Source organism: Mustela nivalis (genome assembly GCF_964662115.1).
Source record: "Mustela nivalis genome assembly, chromosome: 10".
Classification (NCBI taxonomy): domain Eukaryota; kingdom Metazoa; phylum Chordata; class Mammalia; order Carnivora; family Mustelidae; genus Mustela; species Mustela nivalis.
This window is the reverse complement of record NC_139029.1, coordinates 81,923,184-81,945,022: the sequence shown is the minus strand read 5'-3', so window position 1 is coordinate 81,945,022 and position 21,839 is coordinate 81,923,184. Positions and strand designations below refer to the sequence as shown.

The following is a 21,839-nucleotide window of genomic DNA, read 5'->3' as shown; positions in this document are numbered from 1 at the left end:
GAGTTAATAACAGTAAGAGTTATTGGAGTAGTCTTTACTACGTTAACTCAGTCCTCACAACAGCATGATGAGTTGTAGTTATTATTGTTCTCATTCTGCAGGTAAAAGAAGCAGGTCTAGTTATACTGAGTTGCTTGCTCAAGCTCCCGGTGAATAAATCAGGGAGCCTGGCATTAAGGCTCAGCCCTGTTTGATCCCCAGAGCCTATGCACTTAACCCCAAACAATACACATGTTTTGCTTGCTACAAGTGAAGAGAGAAAATGACCACAAATAGATTAAATTAATTTATCATCACCATTGGCAAAAGAGCACAAAAATTATACATGTGATGGTGACTTATTAGTGTCATTTTTGTGGGACAGGGTAGAATTATACACATGAAAGTCATTCATGTAAAAATAGAATGTTTCAGAGGCATGTCACTTTAAGTTATATAGGAACATCAGAAAATTTGAGAATACTTGGCCTGGACACATGCTCATTCATTAGTCTATCCATTCACTGTGGCACTGGGAATATAATGGTGAGCCAAAAAAAAGGGAGAGAGAGAAAGAGAGAGACAGCATCTCTGCTTTCATAGTGCTTAAAAGGAAGCTCTTTAAGGAAGAGATTCACATCAACCAAAGTATTATGCTAACAGATGTGTAATTTCATTAGAAATAGATGTTTTGGTGAATAGCATCGGGGATTGATGTGATCAAACAAAAACAGCCTGGGGTCAGAGAAAGCCAGTGAAGAAGTGATACTGAGATGAGATATCACGGGTGAGGAGGATATATATGGTGTGCAAAGAGAGTGGAGTTCACTATTCCAAACAAAAGGCAGAAAAAGGAAAGCACGGAGAAGGAAGGCTGCAAAGGTGGGCAGGGTTTATACTATTAGAGAAAAGGGGAGCCCAGCCACAGTCGTTTGAGGAAGGGTGACATGATCCAATTTGCATTTTTTTTTTAAGATTTTATTTATTTATCTGACAGAGAGAAATCACAAGTAGATGGAGAGGGAGGCAGAGAGAAAGAGAGAGGGAAGCAGGCTCCCCGCTGAGCAGAGAGCCCGATGCGGGACTCGATCCCAGGACCCTGAGATCATGACCTGAGCCGAAGGCAGCGGCTTAACCCACTGAGCCACCCAGGTGCCCCCCAATTTGCATTCTGGAAAGATCATTCTTTCGTCACTATAGAATGGATTGGAGGGAGACTTTAGAGAATGCAGACAAATGGTGGTGATTGCTTAGTCTTTGGAGTTGGTACTAGACATAGAAGAAAGCAGATATGAGAAATCAAAATTTTTAGGAAGAAAAATAGAGCAAATTGAGTGACTGATTGTGTATAGGAAGTATAAAGAATAAATCCAAGTTTTCAGCCTTATGCAATTAGGGGGAGGATATGTGGGAGCTGTTTTCTTGAAAGGATCCAGAAAAAAAAAACAAGATTTTTAGCGGGATCAGAAGATAGGCAGATCTGGGGTTTCACTTGGAACATTTGTTAAATTTTTCCTACCTTTGACAACCAAAAGAGTGGCCTAACTTGGTAAAATATTGCAACCTCTTCCCTTAAATATTGAGAAAACTCAGACCTGGAGGACAGGTCTGAGTCCAAAAACATACAAGACTGGGGATCAAAAACCAAGCCTTTTGCTTTTCTATGAACATTTTTCTTTTTTTAAAGTTTTATTTATTTATTTGAGAGAAAGAGAGATTGAGAGAGAGCCAGGGGAGAGACAAGCAGACTGCATGCTAAGCATGGAGCCCAAAGCAGGGCTTGATCCCATGACCCTGAGATCATGACCTGAGCTGAACTCAGGAGTCAGACTCTTAACTGGCTGAGCCAACCAGGCACACCTCCTACCCTCTGCCATGAGCATTTTTCTAATAGGAAATCAGTTCCATACTTATGAATGTTAGCAGGCAAGTCTTGCTTAATATTTGAATATTGTTCTAAGGAAGATTTGGCAATTTCCTCCCTGGTAATTTAAATAATAACAGTAATGAAGAATAATCATTATGCTAATAGATACTATTTAATGAATATCTACTATCTGTTAGGTGTTTAAATAGTTTGCCTATGAATTCTCAACTGCTTCAGTGGTGTTGTCCTAACCCTCAATTAAGGCAAAGAGATAACTGATACAGTCTTTCAGAATCCCATATTAACTCTAGATGAACTCTTTTTCATCTCATGACTTCCATATGTCTATGTACATACATAGGTATTTCATTTCAACAAATTTTACTTCATGAGAATTTGTCATAATTTTTTCATCTGCCTAAACTTTCCTTAATTTATAGTATTAATGAAAAGGGAAATATGTGTGTATACTTCATGAAGTGATCATGGAAACTGTTTACATGTTATGTTGTTATTGGCTAAAATTCTTGATTATATCCTTTGTACTCTAGGCAGTGGTCAGTTGGCAAACTATAGCCCTTAGGTGAAATTTGGCTTGCTATCTATTTTTTTTTTTTAATTTGCATTGGAACACTGACATGCCCGTTCATTTACAAATTGTCTGTGGCTATTTTCACACCAAAATACCAGAATTGAACAGCTGCTGCAGAGATTGTATGCCAGCAAAACCAAAAATATGTACTATCTGCCTCTTATGGCCAAAATTTACTGACCCTTTCCATAGGACAATCACTGTTAGTCTTATATAGGGTCATCATTTGATGCTAGGTTTATCAAGTACCCATCTCTAAGCCTGTACTATCCCTTACTTTAAAGCTTTTGATGGCAATGATAAAGTTGATGGGTCAAATTATCAGGCTTTGATCTGTGCTTCTGATCTGTAATTACTCATGGAAATGGAAAGATAATAAGTATTCCACAACTAGGGCAATGTTTTCTCTAAGATAAAGTCTCATAGTATGTGTTATTATTTTGCAGATGTATAAATTTTATTTAAAAACTGGAGAATAACCAAGATCTAATTGGCCTCTGAAAATATTCAGTAATGAGCCTTACTAAAGAAAAGGCTTTCCAATGGAGCATTTGTGAAAATCTACAATGTAAATGTGTAATTATATATTAAGCATTTATTCTTTAAAAAAAATGAATGTTAGGTTATAACTGCAAGTAAGTTCTTTATTTTGGCTTGATAATAGACTGTAAATCCAGAAAAAGAAGGCTTAGGAATATCTTCTCCACTGCTTAATATAAGCAAATAATAACAAGTAATTTTCCTGTGTTGTTTAATTCACTATTTCTTAAAGTAATTATTCACCTGCTTCAGAAGCTTCTGGAATGTATTTCAAAAAAATGTCAGCTTGTAGGCCCCATCCTTCATCCACAAAATCAAAATCGTTAGGGGAGAGCTTAGGAACACGCACTTTCAGCAGTGCTGGGCCTTTATTTTTCTGTAACCTGCAGTAGAGAACCTCTGGTTTAGCTCAAATGCTGTCACCTGTGGGATATAATCAATTGAAACAAGGGTCAATTTCCTTTTGTAAAAGGTCTTCTATTTCGCTGGTAGCCCCAGTAAGCTATTGTTGAAATGCCAAGTATACATGGGATACAATAATAAACAACAAACTAGGTTAATTAAAGGGATGCTACTAAATTGGAAAGCGCCAATTGTAGAGGGTTTATTATCAATGTAATGATCTTGAAGCAATGGGAAATAATTAGCATTTAAATTAAGTTGTAGGTTCGCCACATTAGAGAAATGTTAGCTTGCTACCAATTGTTATAAAGCTATGATGTTACTTAAGGATTGGTTTGAGCATTGACTACAATCTAATTTAATGAAAATTTTGGAATAATGAAATTGTCATTATTAACTGAGCTACACATTATTTGATACACTTTCTCTGACACATTTGTACCAGAATAACTATTAAAATTTATGTAAGATAAACCTGGATGTCAAGTTACATATGTAATACTTAAGTAATTTGAATACTTTATTTCTGTGATTAGATTTATTAAGCTACTTAAAAGGGTCATAGTCACAGGGAGTGTGGCTTTGCTTCAACTGCATTTTTCTCCTGAAATTTTAGGTTGTGTGTGTGGTAAATAATTTCAAAGGAAGACAACCAGAAAATGAACATATACACATGGATAATCTGGCACAGATGCCAATGATCAGCATTCCTCGAGTAGAAAGTCCCTTGGAAAAGGTAACATCTGTACAGGTGATTCATAATTTAAATTCTCAACTGTGATTGTTATCTAGAGCAAATGAATAATCATTCCTCAGAGTTCCTGCACAGTCATGTTTGATTTACTGAAACAAATTTAGAATCTAATGTGGTATTTAGCAAGAATTTAGTCACTAAAGACATCATCTTAGAAAAATGCATATCACATTGAAAATAATTCTTTGAATACCTCATGCTAAAGGCTGAGTATCTATATATGGAATATGTTCTGCACTTTGCCATAACTTTAAGATAAGGAACATAGTGCAACATGGTCTCACACACGGGTGAAATCATAAGGTAGTCTTCTTTGAGAATACATGCATTTTTTTTCATATATATTCCACTTTTCCCATCCTCTATTTATGTGAGAAACTGTTTAGAATAATGCCTAGTACATAATAGGGCTCAATAAATTTTGTTGAATCTCATTATATAAAGATCTGGCAGCATGCTCTCCTAATATAAAGATCATGGCAATCGTGCTCTCCTAATCAGGGAGGTCCTGAGGATCAGGTTGGGCAGAATGGAGCCAGACCAGGTAGCACTCTGAATGGCAGGTCAAGGCTTCATTGGGCATGACAATGAACACACAAGTCAGGTATTTAACAAAAACTTTTCCTGAGATTTTTTTCTCAAACTTATCTTGTGAACTAGAGAGGGTAATGTTTCTTAAATGATGATGCAACAATGCCCATTTGTAATTAGTTCAGTGATTGCTCAGAGGGTTATTAAAGGCTTCTCATCAGGCCTGTCCATACCCACATTTTAATCAATACATTAGATGAAGAGATCAATTACATGCTTATCAGGAGCTTAGATGATGTGAATTAGTGGGGGATAATTAATACATTGGTTGAAAGAACAAAAGTTCTTGAGAGATTAGATACAATTAACAAATAGAAATAAAGCAAATGTTCTGGGTTTGGATTTAAAAAGAAGTTCATGGAAGAGAGAGTACATTTAGGGTAACTACACAAATGAAAATGGATCAGAGGGTAGAACAGGTTACCATCTGGCATGTGTCAACAGCCTGTTACAACTGCCAAGAGTTATACGATCTTAAGTTCCACTTAGGGAGAATAATATCCTGAATGAGGAGATTGATGGTTTCCTCTGCTCACACTACCTTGGAACACCGTATTCTGCCCTTCGTGACATGGTTTTGAGGTGGGCATCGGTAAAATAGTCAGTACTCAAATATTTGTTAAATGTACAAATGCATGTGCCCAGGACAGGGAGTGGACTGAAAGTCAATAGATTATGAAAAACTGTTGAAGGAATAAAAAATGATTAGAGAGAAAGAAAACTCATGGAAGAAGCAATAACGTTCCATACGTATCTGAAGGACTGTTTATGGCAGAGCGATGCGATGTGTTCTAACAGCACCTCGGAGGTTACAATTAGGATGAAAGAAAAGAAGGTGTAAGAGGACAAGTAATGTCTAGAAAGAAGGAAAAACTTTCTCAAAATGAGATGCCTTCCTTAGAAACAATGAAATTTCCTTTTTTTTTTTTAAATCCTTTTATAATAAGGATTCAAGAATAAACTATCACAACCATGATACTGTGGAGGGAATTCAAGATTATAGTGAGGAAAGAGGTACTAAATCTTCATCATAATAATAACAATATTAATAACTGCCTTTTAATGTTCATTCAATATATGTCGAGTGCGATCCAGATTGCTCACATAAATTCCACAAATACACTTCTGTGCTCTGAAAGTGTAACTTTATTCCTTACACCAGTTTTTAAAGCTGGGTGTCATTATAGTGGCAAATGCTGCTCGTAGTCCCCCAAGATCCCTTCTCCCCTTCTTCCTTTTAGTAACTGAATCCCCCAGTCCAATTTTAGCTACATCCGCCACTGCCCAGCCGTAGTCTGTATCTCCCCGTGACCACTGCAGGTAGGCGTGACCATGCAGCGAAGTTTAGACCAATGGGATATAAGCAGAAGTGGTCAGTGCAGCCTCTGGTTCATCCCTTGAGGACTCTTGTCTCTCTGTCCGTCCTCACCCTTCTCATCCAGTGGAAAAGGTTTGACTGAAAGCAATCTTTAACTTTTTAAGATGACGGATCCACTTTGACAGCCTTAGTTCCTCGATGAGCTCAAGGAGCAGTCCACAGACATGCTCTCGATGGTTCTGAAAAAGAAAGAAACTTCTTTCCTCTCTGAACCATTGGATTGTTTTCATCTCCTTTCCACAGTGGCTTCGCTGGTGCCGGATTACACGAAGGGTCTCCATCGTACAGTTAAGAAAACTAAACTCCCAAGTAGTTAAGCGATTTGCGAAAGTCCTCATCATCGATAAGCGTCAAAGCTATGCAATGTGGTATTTCCAGTTACATGTATTTTGTTTAAAACTGAATAATATGTACAAAATTAGATCTTTTTAAACTCAAGAAATAATAGAAAGCAACAGAATTTAGGAAGAGGTATTAGACATATTTTGAAGACAGTGGTCAGGGTAGTAATTAGCCTTCATTTTATACACCTTTGAGGTTAACTCGAACAATAATCACTGTCTTCTCTTTCTTGACATGTTTATTTGTATAAGCATTCTTTAGTAGCCTCCTAGCATTGCCAAATATCCTGATATACCATTATATCCTTTTATATATAAAGTGATCCTTTTATATATAAAGTGATAAAGTGATTATAAATCCCTGTTGTTGAATTTAGGAAAATTTATTCTTATTTACAATGAGTTTTAAAATATGAAAACAAAGATATTCTATTAGAAGCTCTAGAAAATTTCAGTACAACAATTAATTTCATTCATTGTCTTGTTCATGGCAAAATCATGCGCTGTTTTTACTTTGGTAGTTAAGAAGTAAAATCTGATTTGGTTCTCCCCTTTGCCCATCGAAGGGCGTTGGCACACACCTTGCTGAGTTCCGACTTGGCTCCCTGCTCTTCTCATCCTGTTTTCAGGCAGAACGCTGTCTGCACGGTGCAGGGTGTGCTCCTGCGTCACCCAGACCACACGAAGATCATGAATCGAGCTACTGGGGACGTATCTCAGGCTTCCCTGTGGAGCTCTGTTGCTGAGACGACATGTACTTGTGCTCATCAGCCGGAAAGGGAGGAAGGCCGCCACTTACGGGAAGCCCACAGTGGCTTTCTCTTTCTTTTGTAATGTGGCGTATTTGGAGTAAATACATTGCTTTTCATCAGAGTTCACAATGGGAAACAAGTGAATGCAAAGTTCTTCCCAGTATTTGATCTTAGTAATTGATCATCGGAGAGTGGTGTGAGGTTCTTGAAACTGGCCCACAGAGGAGGAAACGGGAGTCCAGTATAAAAGTCTGGTGTGCAGACCTGGACGGCAGTTTGAGCACCGTGATGTATCATGCCAAGCTATCATTTCCTGCTTGCCAGTTTTGTATGGAGAAGGCAGAGGGTTTCTTTTAGAAGTTACATTCTTACATAACCTCCTGTGTTCAAAGTACATGTTTCATAAACTGTAAGCTACAGAGTAAATTACAGCATGCCAGCGTTCTTTATTTTTATGCCAGCAATTTATCCCTTAATTATAGGGAGTTTGTCATATAGTTAATTACCATAGTTTATGAGGAAAAGTCATGATTTTTCTGAAAGCTAAGTAAATCTGAACATTCATTACATTTGGTGTTATGAAAAGAATTAATCATCTATGGAAACTGGCCCATCATATCTCATAGTCCACTAAATATTTAAGTTGCCAGTAACTTCATTACAGCTGTTTGTAATATCAAATCATAAAAGTCTAACTGTGTATCAGTAGGGAATGATTAAATAAGTCAATGTTCCATTCCTGTAATGGAAGCCAATAATGCGGTGTGACAGGCCATAGGTTCTGGAGGTAGACTGGCTGAGAATTTGGGACAATTTCGACCTTGTGCAGCTTATTCAAATACTCTGTGAGTTTTCTCAGTCATAGAATGGACGTTGTGAGAGTTCAATAAGCTGGCAGTAAAGCACTCAGAACAGGGTCTGGAACCTGTAAAGCCCTTAAGCGTTGCCAGTCATTATTACCATCAAACCGTTGAAATGGATAGGGTAAATCAAGACATGGAAAGTCTTCTAACACATATTGTAAAGGTTTTTTGTTTGTTTGTCTTAATTTTATTTATTTATTTGGGAACTAGAGAGAGCTCACTCATGTGCCCATGAACCAGGGGGTGGGGTAGCAGAGGGGGAAGGAGAGGGACAAGTCACAAGCTGACTCTGTACCTGCTGAGCCCTTGAGCTCTTGGATCAAGTCTCGGGGCTGGATCCCAGGACCCTGAGATCCTGACCAGAGCCAAAACCAAGAGTCAGGCACTTAACTGCCTGAGCCACCTGGGTGCCCCATAAAGTTGTTGTTGTTTTGTTTTTGTTTTTGTTTTTTTAAGTTGATATATATAACGTGTGTGTATGAGGAAGCCAGTTATGCAAATTACCATACAAGATAATTTCTTTCTAGTAAGATAGAAAAGAGCATGCAGATGAGAGAGAAATAGATACCAGTTGAAAGCAACGCTTAAACTTAAGAAAACAACTGAGATAATAGACCAGATTTCTTTTCTTTCTTTCCCTTTCTTTGTTCCTTTGTTCATTTGTTCTTTCCTCTCTTCCTTCTTTTCTTTTTTTCTTCTTTTTAAGATTTTATTTTATTTATTTGACAGACAGAGATCACAAGTAGGCAGAGAGGCAGGCAGAGAGAGAGGAGGAAGCAGGCTCCCCACTGAGCAGAGAGCCCGATGCGGGACTCGATCCCAGGACCCTGAGATCATGACCTGAGCCGAAGGCAGAGGCTTTAACCCACTGAGCCACCCAGGCGCCCCCTTTCTTCCTTTCTTCTGCCCTTTCTCCCTTCCTTCCTTTCCTCTTTCTTTTTTTTTTTTTTCCTTTCTTTTTCTTTCTATAATGAGTAATTCCTGAATAACTGTGTAATTACAATTATGCTCTTAGGAGGTTCTAGTTATGCTTCCTCGTATTGGCTACCGGTATGTTTGGATTTACTAAAGTCCCTTGGGAAGATTCCCTCAGAGTAATGTAAACCCCTGTGCTCCCTCCTTATGAATCACAAGGATTTAAAAGGATCCTTTTAAGCCTGTTTGGTCTATTTTCGGCTGCTGAGCTGAGCATGGGAACCTTTGCTGTGGCTCCCATGCCTTCATGCCCTCACGCCCAGGGTCTGGCTTCCCTTGACACACCTGCAGCCATCCCGATTCTGGGTTCCATCTGTCCTAAGAACCTGCACACAAGCCTTATGCAGGTGCCTCTTACTTATAGGATCCACAAAGGCCCCAGGGAACCAGCTTTCTGCATAGATTACACCACTTCCTTTCAGACTCATCCTTTTCTGGCTCCTGCCTTCAAGGACCCATGTATCCCAGACAAAATCTTTAGTGCCACTGGCTTCGGGATGGCTCCAGATACACAAAGATACTATTTACTACTCTTGGGAGTCCAAGAAACAAAAGTCTGACTCTCCTCCTGGGACGTGGAGATGGAGACATTTTCATATTCGTTATCTTCAGTTCCTTATATTAGCAAGAGTAAAGTAAGAATTAATATCTTCCTGGCTGTGTCATAAAGAGTAAAAACTAGATAGAGTAAAATTTTAGTCATTTCTACTAAATATCATACAAATTGATCCTGTTTGAAAGATGTCACCAAAGGACAATTAAAATGTTTCTTTGCCAATAAAGAAGTTCAAGGTTGCAGAATTGGCTAAAATTCTATAGAATCCCAGTTATAAACCAAAATTTCAAAGAGTAAAAATAGAGTCCTATGAATTTTGTGGGAGATGTTATTATTGTTCCCAAATATTAACCACCTCCTTCCTGCTCCAGTTATTTTGGATTTGGTCAATAACATATGAATGAACCTGATTTATGTCCCATCAATCAGAAACTTATAGAGACATCAAGAGTTTTTGCCAGCTTTATTGCTCCTGGGCCATTTTCCAGGAAAAGTCCATGTTCCAAATAGAGGCTGTTCCCTTAGCCTATACCCCAGAATGAGAATACACAGAAAGTGGAAGAGCACTGAGCTAGCAACCTGGAGCAGATCTATAGAACCTGACCACCAACATGTGGTGTGAGGGAGGAATACTTATTTGTTGTGGGAAGCCACTATGCTTTCGAGGTTATAATATGGTATACCTAGTGAAAACTAACACATACACCAAGGCAGAAAACAGGTTACCGATCCAAGACTGACAGCATACTGGCTTCAGACGTCTTTCTCCATAATAGTAGATGCCAGAATAGAAAGGAGTAATGCCTTTAGAGTTTTCAAAGAAAAAGGAGTAATGCCTTTAGAGTTTTCAAAGAAAAAGTTTGTTACATAAGAATTTTATTCCCACTGAAAAGGTCATTTATGTATTAAGATGACCATAAAATTTTGGGTATACAAGAATTTAGGAATCATGTTACTCATGAAATATTATCAGAAGATGCTTACCAGCTAACTGAGCAACATACCGTTATCCAGAGCTTTCAAAAGTTTTATTTCTTTGTAAGAGAGAGGCAGCCAGAAGGAGAATCAGGCTCCTCACAAAGCAAGGAGCCCCGTGTGGGACTCGATCCCAGGGCCCTGTGATCATGACCTGAGCCGAAGGCAGACACTTAACCAACGGAATCATCCAAGTATCCCAGTCTGTAGCTTCCAAATTGCCAAAGTCATGATATGAATGAATTATCAGAAAGAATGGAAACCACTTATATGAGAATTAATTAGAATTGGCTATGGTAAATATAGTAAGAAAAACAGAAATTATGCAATTTATTTAAAGAGAATATATATAAGAAAAGAAAATAATGTAACAATGACAAAATGAGACAGACATCTAAGATAATACCAACAAAAGTAAAATTATGATAATTTTCAGATTTTATAAAGGAGGGACTTAATGTCACTGCTTTGTTCTTGACATTGCTAACTAGAAAATATACATTGAAGCTTTTTTTAAAGCATTTTTTAAAGTAATTAAAAACAACATATAAAAGTCCAATAACAAAATATAAAATATCAACAACACGTGTCAAAATTTTGATATAAGAAACACCCTAATTGAAATATGGGCAAAGCTCATAAATACGCAGATTATTAGAGATCAAATGCAAATGGGAATAAATATATGGAAAGTATTCCCTGTCACCTTTTTTCCCTTTTTTTGTTTGTTTTTCCTTTAATTTATGGAGCTAAAATTGACATATATCATTATAGTACATTCAGGTGTAAACACAATGATTCGATAATTGTATATATCCCAAAATGATCACCACAATGCGTTAACACCTGCCACCGTGTAGTTACAATTTTTTTCTTATGATGAACACATTATTTATAATCATCATACTGTATTTTATGTCCTCATGACTTATTTTATAACTAGAAGTTTGTACCTTTTAACTCCCTTCACCCATTTTACCCAACCACCACCCCTTGCCTCTGGCACTTACTGATCTATTCTCTGTGTATATGAGTTTTGTTTTGGTTTTTCAGATCCCACATATAAATGAGATCATACGGTATTTGTTTTTCCTTGTATAACTTGTGTTAGTTAACATAGTGCCCTCAAGGTCCATCCATATTGTTGCGAATGGCCAGATTTCTTTCTTATTGATGGTTAAACAATAGTTTGTTGTATATATATTTACCACATCTTCGTTATGCATTCATCTGTCAATGGACACTTAGATTGTTTCCATATCTTTATAAATAATGCAGCAGTGATCATGGGAGTGCATATATCTTTTTGAGTTACACTGTTTTAATTTCTTTCAGGTAAATACCTGGAAGGGAAAATGCTGAATCATATGGTAGTTCAATTTTTAAGTTTCTGAGGAACATTCCTACTGTTTTCCGTAGTGGCTGTACCAATCTACATTCCCACCAATAGTGCACAACTGTTCTCTTTTCTCCACATTTTTGTCAACACTTATTATTTCTTGTCTTTTGATAATAGCCATTCTAACAGGTGTGAAGTAATAGTTCAATGTGGTTTTGATTAGAATTTCCCAGATACTTAGTGATGGTGAGCTCTTATCTGATATATGATTTGCAAATATTTTTTCCCATTCAATAGGCTGCCTTTTTGTTTTGTTGACGGTTTCTTTTGCAGTGCATAACATTTTTAGTTTAATGTCATTCTAGTGATTTATTTTTGCTTTTGTTGGTTTTGCTCTTAGAGTCAGATCCAAAAAATCATCAGCAAGATTTGTGTCAAGGAGCTTACTGCCTATATTTTCTTCTAGAAGTTTTATGGTTTCGGGTCTTGCGTTCAACTCTTACATCCATTTTGAGTTAATTTTTGTGTATGGTGTAAGATACTGATCCAGTTTCATTCTTTTACTTTTATGTGTGGCTGCCCAGTTTTTACAACACTATTTCCTGAAGAGACTGTCTTTTCCTTATTGCATGTTCTTGCCTCCTTTATCATAAATGAATTGATCATATGTTCATCAGTTTCTTTTTGGGCTCTCCATACTGTTCTATTGATATATGTATCCATTTCTGTGCTAACACCATACTATTTTGATTACTATAGTTTTGTTTTTTGTTTTTTGGGTGTTTTTATTTTATTTTATTTTATTTATTTATTTGTCAGAGAGGAAGAGAGAGAGAGAGAGAGAGCACACAAGCAGGCAGAGAGGCAGGCAGAGGCAGAGAGGGAAGCAGGCTCCCTGCTCAGCAAGGAGCCCGTTGCAGGACTCGATCCCAGGACCCTGGGATCATGACCTGAGCCAAAGGCAGCAGCTTAACCCACTGAGCCACCCAGGTGTCCCAATAGTTTTTTTTAAATATAGTTTAAAACCAGACAGTGTGATACCTCTAGCTTTGTTCTTTCTCAAGATTGCTTTGGCTATTCAGAATCTTGTGTTTCCATACAAATTTTGGGATTGTTTGTTCTGTTTCTGTGAAAAATGCCATTGGAATTTTGAGAAGGGGATGCCTGAGTGGTTCAGTCAGTTAAGCAGCTGCCTTATGCGCAGATCATGATCTCAGGGTCTGGGAATTAAGCCTTGTGTCAGGCTCCCTGCTCAGCAGGGAGTCTACCTCTCCCTCTCTTGCTGCCCCCCTCTCTCTCTACTCGTGCTTTCTCTCTCTCTCAAATAAATATTTTTTTAAATGGAATTTTGATAAGGACTGCACTAAATCTGGAAATTGTTTTGGGTAGTATGGGTATTTTAACAATATTGATCTTCTAATCCATGAACATGGAATATCCTTTCATTTATTTCTGTTTCTTCAGTTTCTTTCATCAGCATCTTGCAGTTTTCAGTGTACAGTTCTTTCCCTCCTTGATCAATTTTAATCCCAAGTATTGTATTCTTTTTGATACAATTGTAAGTGTGATTGTTTCTTAATTTTTTTCTAATAGTTTGTTATTAGTATATAGAAATGCAATGGATTTTTGTATATCGATTTTGTATCTCTTGCAATCTTACTGAATTTGTTTATTAGTCCTAAGAGCTTTTTGGTGGATTCTTTGGGTTTTTCTATGTATGACATTATGTCATCTGCAAATAGTGAAAGTTTTACTTCTTCTTTTTCAATTTGGATGCCTTTTGGTTTCTTTTCTTTTCTTTTTTTTTTTTTTTTAAATTTTCTTCTTCTTGTTCTTTTTTTTTTCCTCCCTAATTGCCCTAGCTAAGACTTCCAATACTATGTTGAATGAAAATGGTCACGTGGCATCCTTATCTTGTTCCTGATCTTAGAGGAAAAGCTTTTAGCTTTTCTCCATTGAGTATCATGTTAGCTATGGGCTTGTCATATATGGCCTTTATTATATTGAGATGGGTTCACTCTGTACCCACTTTGTTGAGAATTTTTATCATAAATTAATGTTTTATTTTGCCAAATGCTTTTTACATATCTATTGAGATTATGATATGATTTTTATCTTTCATTTTGTTAATGTGGTATATTATACTGATTGACTTGTGGATATTGAACAATCCTTGCATCCCTGAAATAAAGCCAACTTGATTGTGCTGAATTATCCTTGTAATGTGTTCAAATTGGTTTGCTAAGATTGTGTTGAGGATTTCGGCATCTGCATCCATGTTCATCATCACTAATTTTCTTTGCCTTTGGTATCCTTTTTGGTTTGGGTATCAGAATGTAATGCTGGCCTTGCAAAGTATGTTTGGAAGTGTTCTTCCCTCTTCTATTTTTTTTTTTTTTTTTTTTTGAGTTTGAGAAGAATTGGTATTCTTTTTAAAGTGTTGCTAGAATTCACCTGTGAAGCATTCTGGCCCTAAACTTTTTAGTAGGGGAGGTAAGAAGATTACTAATTTACTAGTAAGATTTTCTGTTTCTTCTTCAGTCTTGGAAGGTTGTATGCTTCTAGGAGTTTATCCATTTATTTTAGGTTATTCAACTTATTGGTGTTCAATTGTTCATAGGAGTCCCTTATGATCCATTGTATTTTTGTGGTATCAGTTAAAACATCTCTTTCACTTCTGATTTTATTTATTTGAACCCTCTCCTTTTTTTTCTAGGCAAGTCTAGCTAAAGGTTTGTCAATATTGTTTATCTTTTCAAAGTGTCTGTCGCTTTTGATGAAAATTCACGAAGAGTCTTTTATGGGATGCTTACAAAGTTGGTTCTTACCCTGTAAGCAGTGGGGAGCCATTAAGTAGTTAAAGAAAGTGGAACGTTTAGAATAAAGAATGAATTAAAGGAGAATAGCAATGGAGCAAAACAGAAGCCAATCTGCAAGGTTATTGTAAAAATCCAGATAAGTGATAAAAATGGCATAGACTAGATCTCAACAGAGGCATGTCATGTCATTTTGACTGGCCAGGGATCCTTTAGCGAGGTCTGATTCAGTCAGATGCTGATTCTGATTAAAGGAGTTGCCTTAGTCTGTTCAGGCTGCTATAACAAAGTGCCATAGACTGAGGGGCTAATCAACAATAGAAATTTATTTCTCAAAGATCTAGCATCTGGGAAGTTCAAGATCAAGATGTCAGCAAACTTAGTGCTTAGCGAGGACCCGTTTCCAGTGTTCTCACATGGCAGAAAGAGTGAGGGAGCTCTCTCAGGTCTTTTTTATGAGGTGCTAGTCCCATTCATGAGGGCCCCACCCCACCCCCAAAGACCTCACTTCCAAACACCATCACACTGCGGATTAGTTTTCAACATTGAACATTCAGTCTATGGCAGGGGTTATCTAACTATCCCAATGATTCACAGTAGAAAAGTGCTAACTGCTAGCCAGGCTGTCACTAAGAAGACTGTTCCCCTTCCCCCACCCCCAGAAACATGCTGACCTTTCATCTGTGTCATTTCCCTGTTATCTCCTCAGAGATTTCTTTAGTCTGTAACTAATGAATAAGGAGTACACTGACATTCCTTCCAGGGATCCTCCTGAGTCAAGTTGCATTCATCACAGCAGCAAAGCGCTGAGCACTTTGCCCCTTTTCCTCTCCCTTTCCCCTCTGCTTATTCTCACTCTAAGGAAAACGCTAGCATTCACATTTGCATAGGTAAGCATATGCAAATAATTATGTGCGCATATGCATTATTGATTGTAACTGATGCTATACAGAAAATCTAAGGAAAACTTTAGCAAGAGAACAAAAAAATTCTTAAATGAATACAAAGATAGATGGGATATGATAGAAAAAGTTGTATTTCTGATCTAAGAATTCATATCTACATAGTTTTATTAAGGCAGTTAAGTCACTATAATCACTGACAGCTAATTTGGGATCATTTTGAGAGTTAACTTAGTGAATATAAGCAGGTATAAAAGATGCTTTTTGAGAAAATAATTTTGTTTCTGTCTAAATCTAGGCATTATTTTTTCTTAGGTTAACATCTAATCAAGTGAATCAAAGGGAATTCCCTTCTGCCAACAACACAAAAGGGAAGATAATGGTAGGGATAATTTACAAGATTACAATTTTGTATTTTAGGTAAGGGACTTTTCACCAACCTGTACTAACCAAGAAGCTGATAGTGTAAAAGCACACCCTGATTAACAGAAGTATCACATAAATGAACGTGGTAAGCAGTGATGACAAGTTCCAAAAATCTAGAGATGTCATAATGAGTGTGTATTATTACAGATGGAAATTACCTTGTTTAATTCCCAGGGCTACTGCAAAGGAAAATAATAGGCATAGGAAAATTCTAAGGGAATTCACAATGACCCAGAGAAATGTATGCATTGATCTTTACATTTACTGTTTTGCTGATTATAAAATCACAAAGATCGAGAAGAAGCCCGAGCTGAAATGAAGGCAGAGTTGGGGTGGGGACGATTGGAGAGCCAGGTTTTTGCAGCTGGAAATCCTGAGTTTGAAGCCTATTTTGACAACATTATAGCTAGGTGGGATTAAACAAATTACTCCTCCTTACCTGAAAAACTGGTACAGTAATGATTCCTTTGTTGGGTAACTGTTGGGATTAACAGATCACAAATAAACTTCTTGGCACATTGTAGGTGGTTAACACAAGTTAGTTCCCTCCTGCAACAATAGGATTCCCTTAACAGGATTTTCATCTTATCTCAGACTAGGAAACTCCAATAGATATATTTCATGGACTTAAAAGTTTATACAGATTGTCGATGTCAAACATAGCACATGTGGCAGAAAATATTATAGTATAAAATATTGCATACATTAGTGTCATAGCAATAATGAAACAATCCAGTGGTTTCTTGCCAAGACAAATATGATTATACATTACTGTGCTCCCTGTGATAAATTCCTTTGAGGTTTCAGAATGCTGTGCATGAATAACTATGGCAATCTATTTAAGATTTAGTTGCTTTTCTATAATGCAAATCTTTGTTTTACAGAACTGCTGAACTGTAATATAAATGTTATATAGGACCTTGTCAAAACAACTTTATTAGTGACCAGATATTGGAATAGTTAGTGAAACTAAATATATTCATATTTTAGGCATTTTTTCCCTCAATCTAAGCTTTGAGCACTTATAAAAAATATTTGAAGTAAATGAGTGTTTACATGCTGTACTCTGTTCTCATTTGCTTAATTTAATTTTGCTTAAAAAAAGTCAATTGAGAATGGAAGCTTAAGAACTCCAACAGGCATCAACATTTTAGGTTAGAAAAACTAGCGAATTCTGTTATTACTTTGCCGTATGTCATTTTTCCTATTTATGCTCCCATATATTTAGTGTTTATTTTTCCACACTATTTATAAATCATAATATACTACACAAAGAATAAAAGCCAGATTTTTTTTTCATTTATCTAAATGACCTTTTATAAAGGCATCTTTTATATTCAAAAGTAAGTTACTTTTGAATATAAACATGCTTCCTCATCTCATTTGTGTGAATAAATATAGGGTTGATGACTGCATCTTTAAATTATGTGATTCCTGCAGTCGTCAGTTAAGAAGAGAATAAAACAATGGTGGATTGAATAATCATTCCTGATGCACACACAATTAGTTATACACGGGAAACTGTTCTCACCCATTCATTCCCCTCTTGTCTCAGATTTGTTCCCGAGTGGTGGGCTGTCCTAGAGATACTTATGGAGGCCTTCAAAATCAATCAGGAGCACCATGACACTATAAACATTTTTTGTAGAGAAAATGCAAAATTTTATTTTACTAAAACCAGGAAAATAAACAATGAACTCATTCACAGTCTTATGAAACACCCATGATTTTTCATTGTTTCTATTAAAGGAGTAATTTGTGTATATTGTTTAAAATGTGAAAGTCTGGCAAGCAGAACAGAAGTATATAGAAAGTATCCATGTCTCACCACAGTAATCACTGGATGCTTTTTCTTTTTCTTCTTTTTTAAAAAAGTCTTGTTTATTTATTTGAGAGAGAGAGGGTACATGCATGAGCAGAGGCAGTGGGGTGGGGGTAGAATCTCCAGCAGACTCTTTGCTGAGCACAGACCCCATTGCCCACCTGCCCCATTCTCCATCTCAGGAGAGATCATGACCTGAAATCAAGAGTTGGACACACAACTGACTGAGCCACCCAGGTGCCCCTGGAAACAAACTAACTAATTTACCTTCTTTCTTTCTTTCTTTCTTTCTCTCTTTCTTTCTTTCTTTCTTTCTTTCTTTCTTTCTTTCTTTCTTTCTTTCTTTCTTCCTTCCTTCCTTCCTTCCTTCCTTCCTTCCTTCCTTCCTTCCTTTCTTTCCTTTTTAGGATTTTATTTATTTATTTGACAGAGAGAGACCACAAGTAGGCAGAGAGGCAGGCAGAGAGAGAAGAAAGCAGGCTCCCTGCTGAGCAGAGAGCCCGATGTGGGACTCGATCCCAGGACCCTGAGATCATAACCTGAGCCACACGGAAACACTTTCTTAAGTAGCTTTGAGGACCCCATTAGTGTATGTGTGGATTTATATATAGTACAGGATCTTCCTGGATGTTCTCTTCTGTAGCTTTGAGCAATATAATATGTGCTCGAGCAACAGATTATCAAAGATATGGTTATAGACCAATAAATATAATATGCCTATCAAGCATAAGAGGAAAAGTTAGTCTTTAGGAGAGCTTAATATGTGCCTGCAAAGAACTTCACACATAAAATATCATTTTATTTATGTATTTTTTTAAAAGATTTTATTGATTCTTTTTTAGATAGAGAGCAAGAGATAGTAAGAGCCAGGAGGAGGGGAAGAGGGAGAGAGAGAAGCAAACTCCCTGCGGAGCAGGGAGCTTGATTCCAGTTTAGATCTGAGGACCCTGAGATCATGACCTGAGCCAGAGACAGACACTGAACCGGCTGAGCCATCCAGGGACCCTCATTTTATTTTTTTATAGAAACCATTTGAGTATATCTTACTATTTCTCTTTTACAGAGAAAAAGACATAGAAAGGTTAAGTAACTTGCCCAAGGTCACACACCTGGTCTGTGTTCTGAAGCAAGAATACAGAATTGTCTTTTTCATTTTCCATTTCCATTTCCAAATGTTTTGTATTTATCACTTCAGAGCTAAAACTCAAAATCATTAGGCTAGAAGATATTACATAATTACATTGAAAAAATTCTAATTCATATAAATTAGCCATTACCTTTTCAAGGTATAGAGGATTCTTTCCACGTCCAATTTCCCATAATTATAAACAATACAAATGTAAACATCTCTAAAGCAGGTATCTTTTCAAGTTTCATTATAATTAATTAAGATGTATTCATAAAGTGGAAATGCTGAAAAAAGAGTGAGTGCTCTTCAGGCTGTTGGTGTGTTTCTTATCTTTATGTCCTCTCCAACAATGGAGGATATTATTTTTAATAATCTTCATCAATTTTATATGTTAAAAATAAATGTAGTACTCCATTTAATTCATATATCTTAAATATCCTCCTATACATTTATATTTTTCCTTTGAAACAATGAAATATCGAAGCAATAATTCAATAATTGACAAACCAAATTCAAGTTCATATTGTAGCTAATGGTCTCAATATTTGGGGGGGGTTATTAAAGATATTCTTTACATCCTATAAAATTCTCTTTTTTTTAACATCTAGTTTTACGAGTTTTGTCAAGTACATGTCATCATACAATCATCACCATAATCAAGTTATAGAACATTTCCATCACCCTAAAATGTTCCTTCCTTTTCCTTGGTGGTCGAACCATTCCTTGAACCCCAAACCCCTACAAACACTAATCTGTTTTCTGTTCCTATGGTTTTGCTTTTCCCAGAGTGTTGTATAAATGGACTCCCACAGTATGTAGACTTTAGGGTCTGACTTCTTCCACTTGGTATAATGCATTTGAGATTCATTCATATTATAACCTACATCAGTGGGGTTTTTTTCCCCCTTTCTGTTGCTGAGTAGCATTCTGTCATATATGTACCACCATTTTTTAATCCATTCACCAGTTGAAGGACATTTGAGGTTTTCACAATTATGATTAAAGCTTATATAAAAATTTAGGTAAAGGCTTTTGTGTACATAATATTTTCCTAAATCTTGGATAAATACCTAGGAATAAGGACAGTGGTTTTATGACAAAGGTGTATCTACCTTTTTTTAAAATTTTTTATTTTTTATAAACATATAATATACTTTATCCCCAGGGGTACAGGTCTGTGAATCGCCAGGTTTACACACTTCACAGCAGTCACCATAGCACATACCTTCCCCAATGTTCATAATCCCACCCCCCTTCTCCCAAGCCTCCTCCCCCCAGCAACCCTCAGTTTGTTTTGTGAGATTAAGAGTCACTTATGGTTTGTCTCCCTCCCAATCCCATCTTGTTTCATTTATTCTTCTCCTACCTCCTTAACCCCCCGTGTTGCATCTCCACTTCCTCATATCAGGGAGATCATAAGATAGTTGTCTTTCTTAAAATGAGGAGTTTTAATCAGCTCCTAAATACAAGAATTTGTCATGCACTTGATCCATTCTTCTGTCCTCTGATTCTTCTGTCAAGTGGCATTGGGGTGTTTAGTTAGCAAATCTAAAGCATTTAAAAAAGTTAAAGAGAAATGTAATAAATAGGAATCTAGTTGGTTGGGTAGATACCAGTATAAAACAACGCCTGGGTACAATTTATAGAAGAGTTCCCTTTCTTATCATCATTAGTTATGAATAGTTAAATTTTATTTACAATTAGATTTGTAATATATGAGACATGTAACCAATACCAAATACCAAATAAGAAGCATTATGGTACATTTCCCAGAGCTCTTGAGCTTGTAGCCTAGTGGGGATAGCGAAAGTCTTACAAGCCAATATAGAACACGATGGTGATGGCTATGCTGGAGGAGGGCATAAAGGGAGACCTACCCAAACTTAGCAATGCTTGCAGCAGCCTCTAAGTGGACATCCAAAGGACTGTTAGCCAAGTGAGGAGGAGAGAGAAGAATGTTCCAGATGGAGGAAACAACTTTCATGAAGATTTTGTTTGGCAGGAGAGATAAGTGCATGGAGGCAAGAAACTCGGGGGTGCCATTAAAGTGTGTTCAGGTGGGGTCCAGAATGAAGGTAAAAGAAATAAAATCTAGAAGGGGCAAGATGGGCTGGAGCAGACGAACAGATTAGTGGTTGGGAAATTTCAAAAATGGCCAAAGGAACCTTGAATTACTCAGGAGGTAAATTGGGGTTTTATGCTTCTGATGTGGTTGATGGTTGGGAATATAGTCTTGAATGTGTGCTACAAGTAGGGTGGACAGGTCATTAGAGTTAGGGAAGATAAGAAAATACAGATAGAGAACATGGATACCCGCATCTACCAAGTATGTAAGCCCATTAATATTAATAGACTCACATGGAGCTTCATGGTGCTGTGCTGAGTTACAGTAAGACCAGGTCTTTGCTGCGGATCTCAACAACTTGATACACAGTGTCACTCTAAGCAAGGAATATAATGTGCAGTTATTCCCAGAAATTTTTGAACACAGTGATTTTATTTTGGGGAGACTCATTCAGGATTACTGCTTTTCAAGGCAGGGCTCTTTCTACCAGAGGAATGGTAGCATTTTTTTTTTTTTTTTAAAGATTTTATTTATTTATTCTACAGAGAGAGACAGGGAGAGAAGAAACACAAGCACGGGGAGTGGGAGAGGGAGAAGCAGGCTTCCCGCTGAGCAGAGAGCCCGATATGGGGCTCCATCCCAGGACCTGGGAATCATGACCTGAGACGAAGGCAGCCGCTTAACGACTGAGCGACCCAGGCACCCCGGGATGGGTAGCATTTTTTAAAAAGAATTTATTTTATATACCTCACAGTGTTTACATTGCTAACCAATT

The 21,839-nt window shown here is 37.0% G+C and overlaps 1 protein-coding gene across 8 annotated transcripts in view; it reads left to right on the top strand.

Annotated features, from left to right (window-relative positions):
* PLPPR5 (phospholipid phosphatase related 5) overlaps positions 1-21,839 on the top strand; it is a 121,087-nt gene that overhangs the window by 83,558 nt on the left and 15,690 nt on the right. For 3 of the 8 annotated variants that reach the window (XM_082686485.1, XM_082686488.1, XM_082686483.1), the window contains one exon: positions 3,997-4,116. In XM_082686485.1, coding sequence (XP_082542611.1) covers positions 3,997-4,116 — 120 coding nt within the window. Of the gene's footprint in view, positions 1-3,996; positions 4,132-6,346; positions 6,551-21,839 lie in introns of those variants that run through there. The other 5 variants (XM_082686484.1, XM_082686487.1, XM_082686482.1 and 2 more) reach the window with 2 other exon arrangements.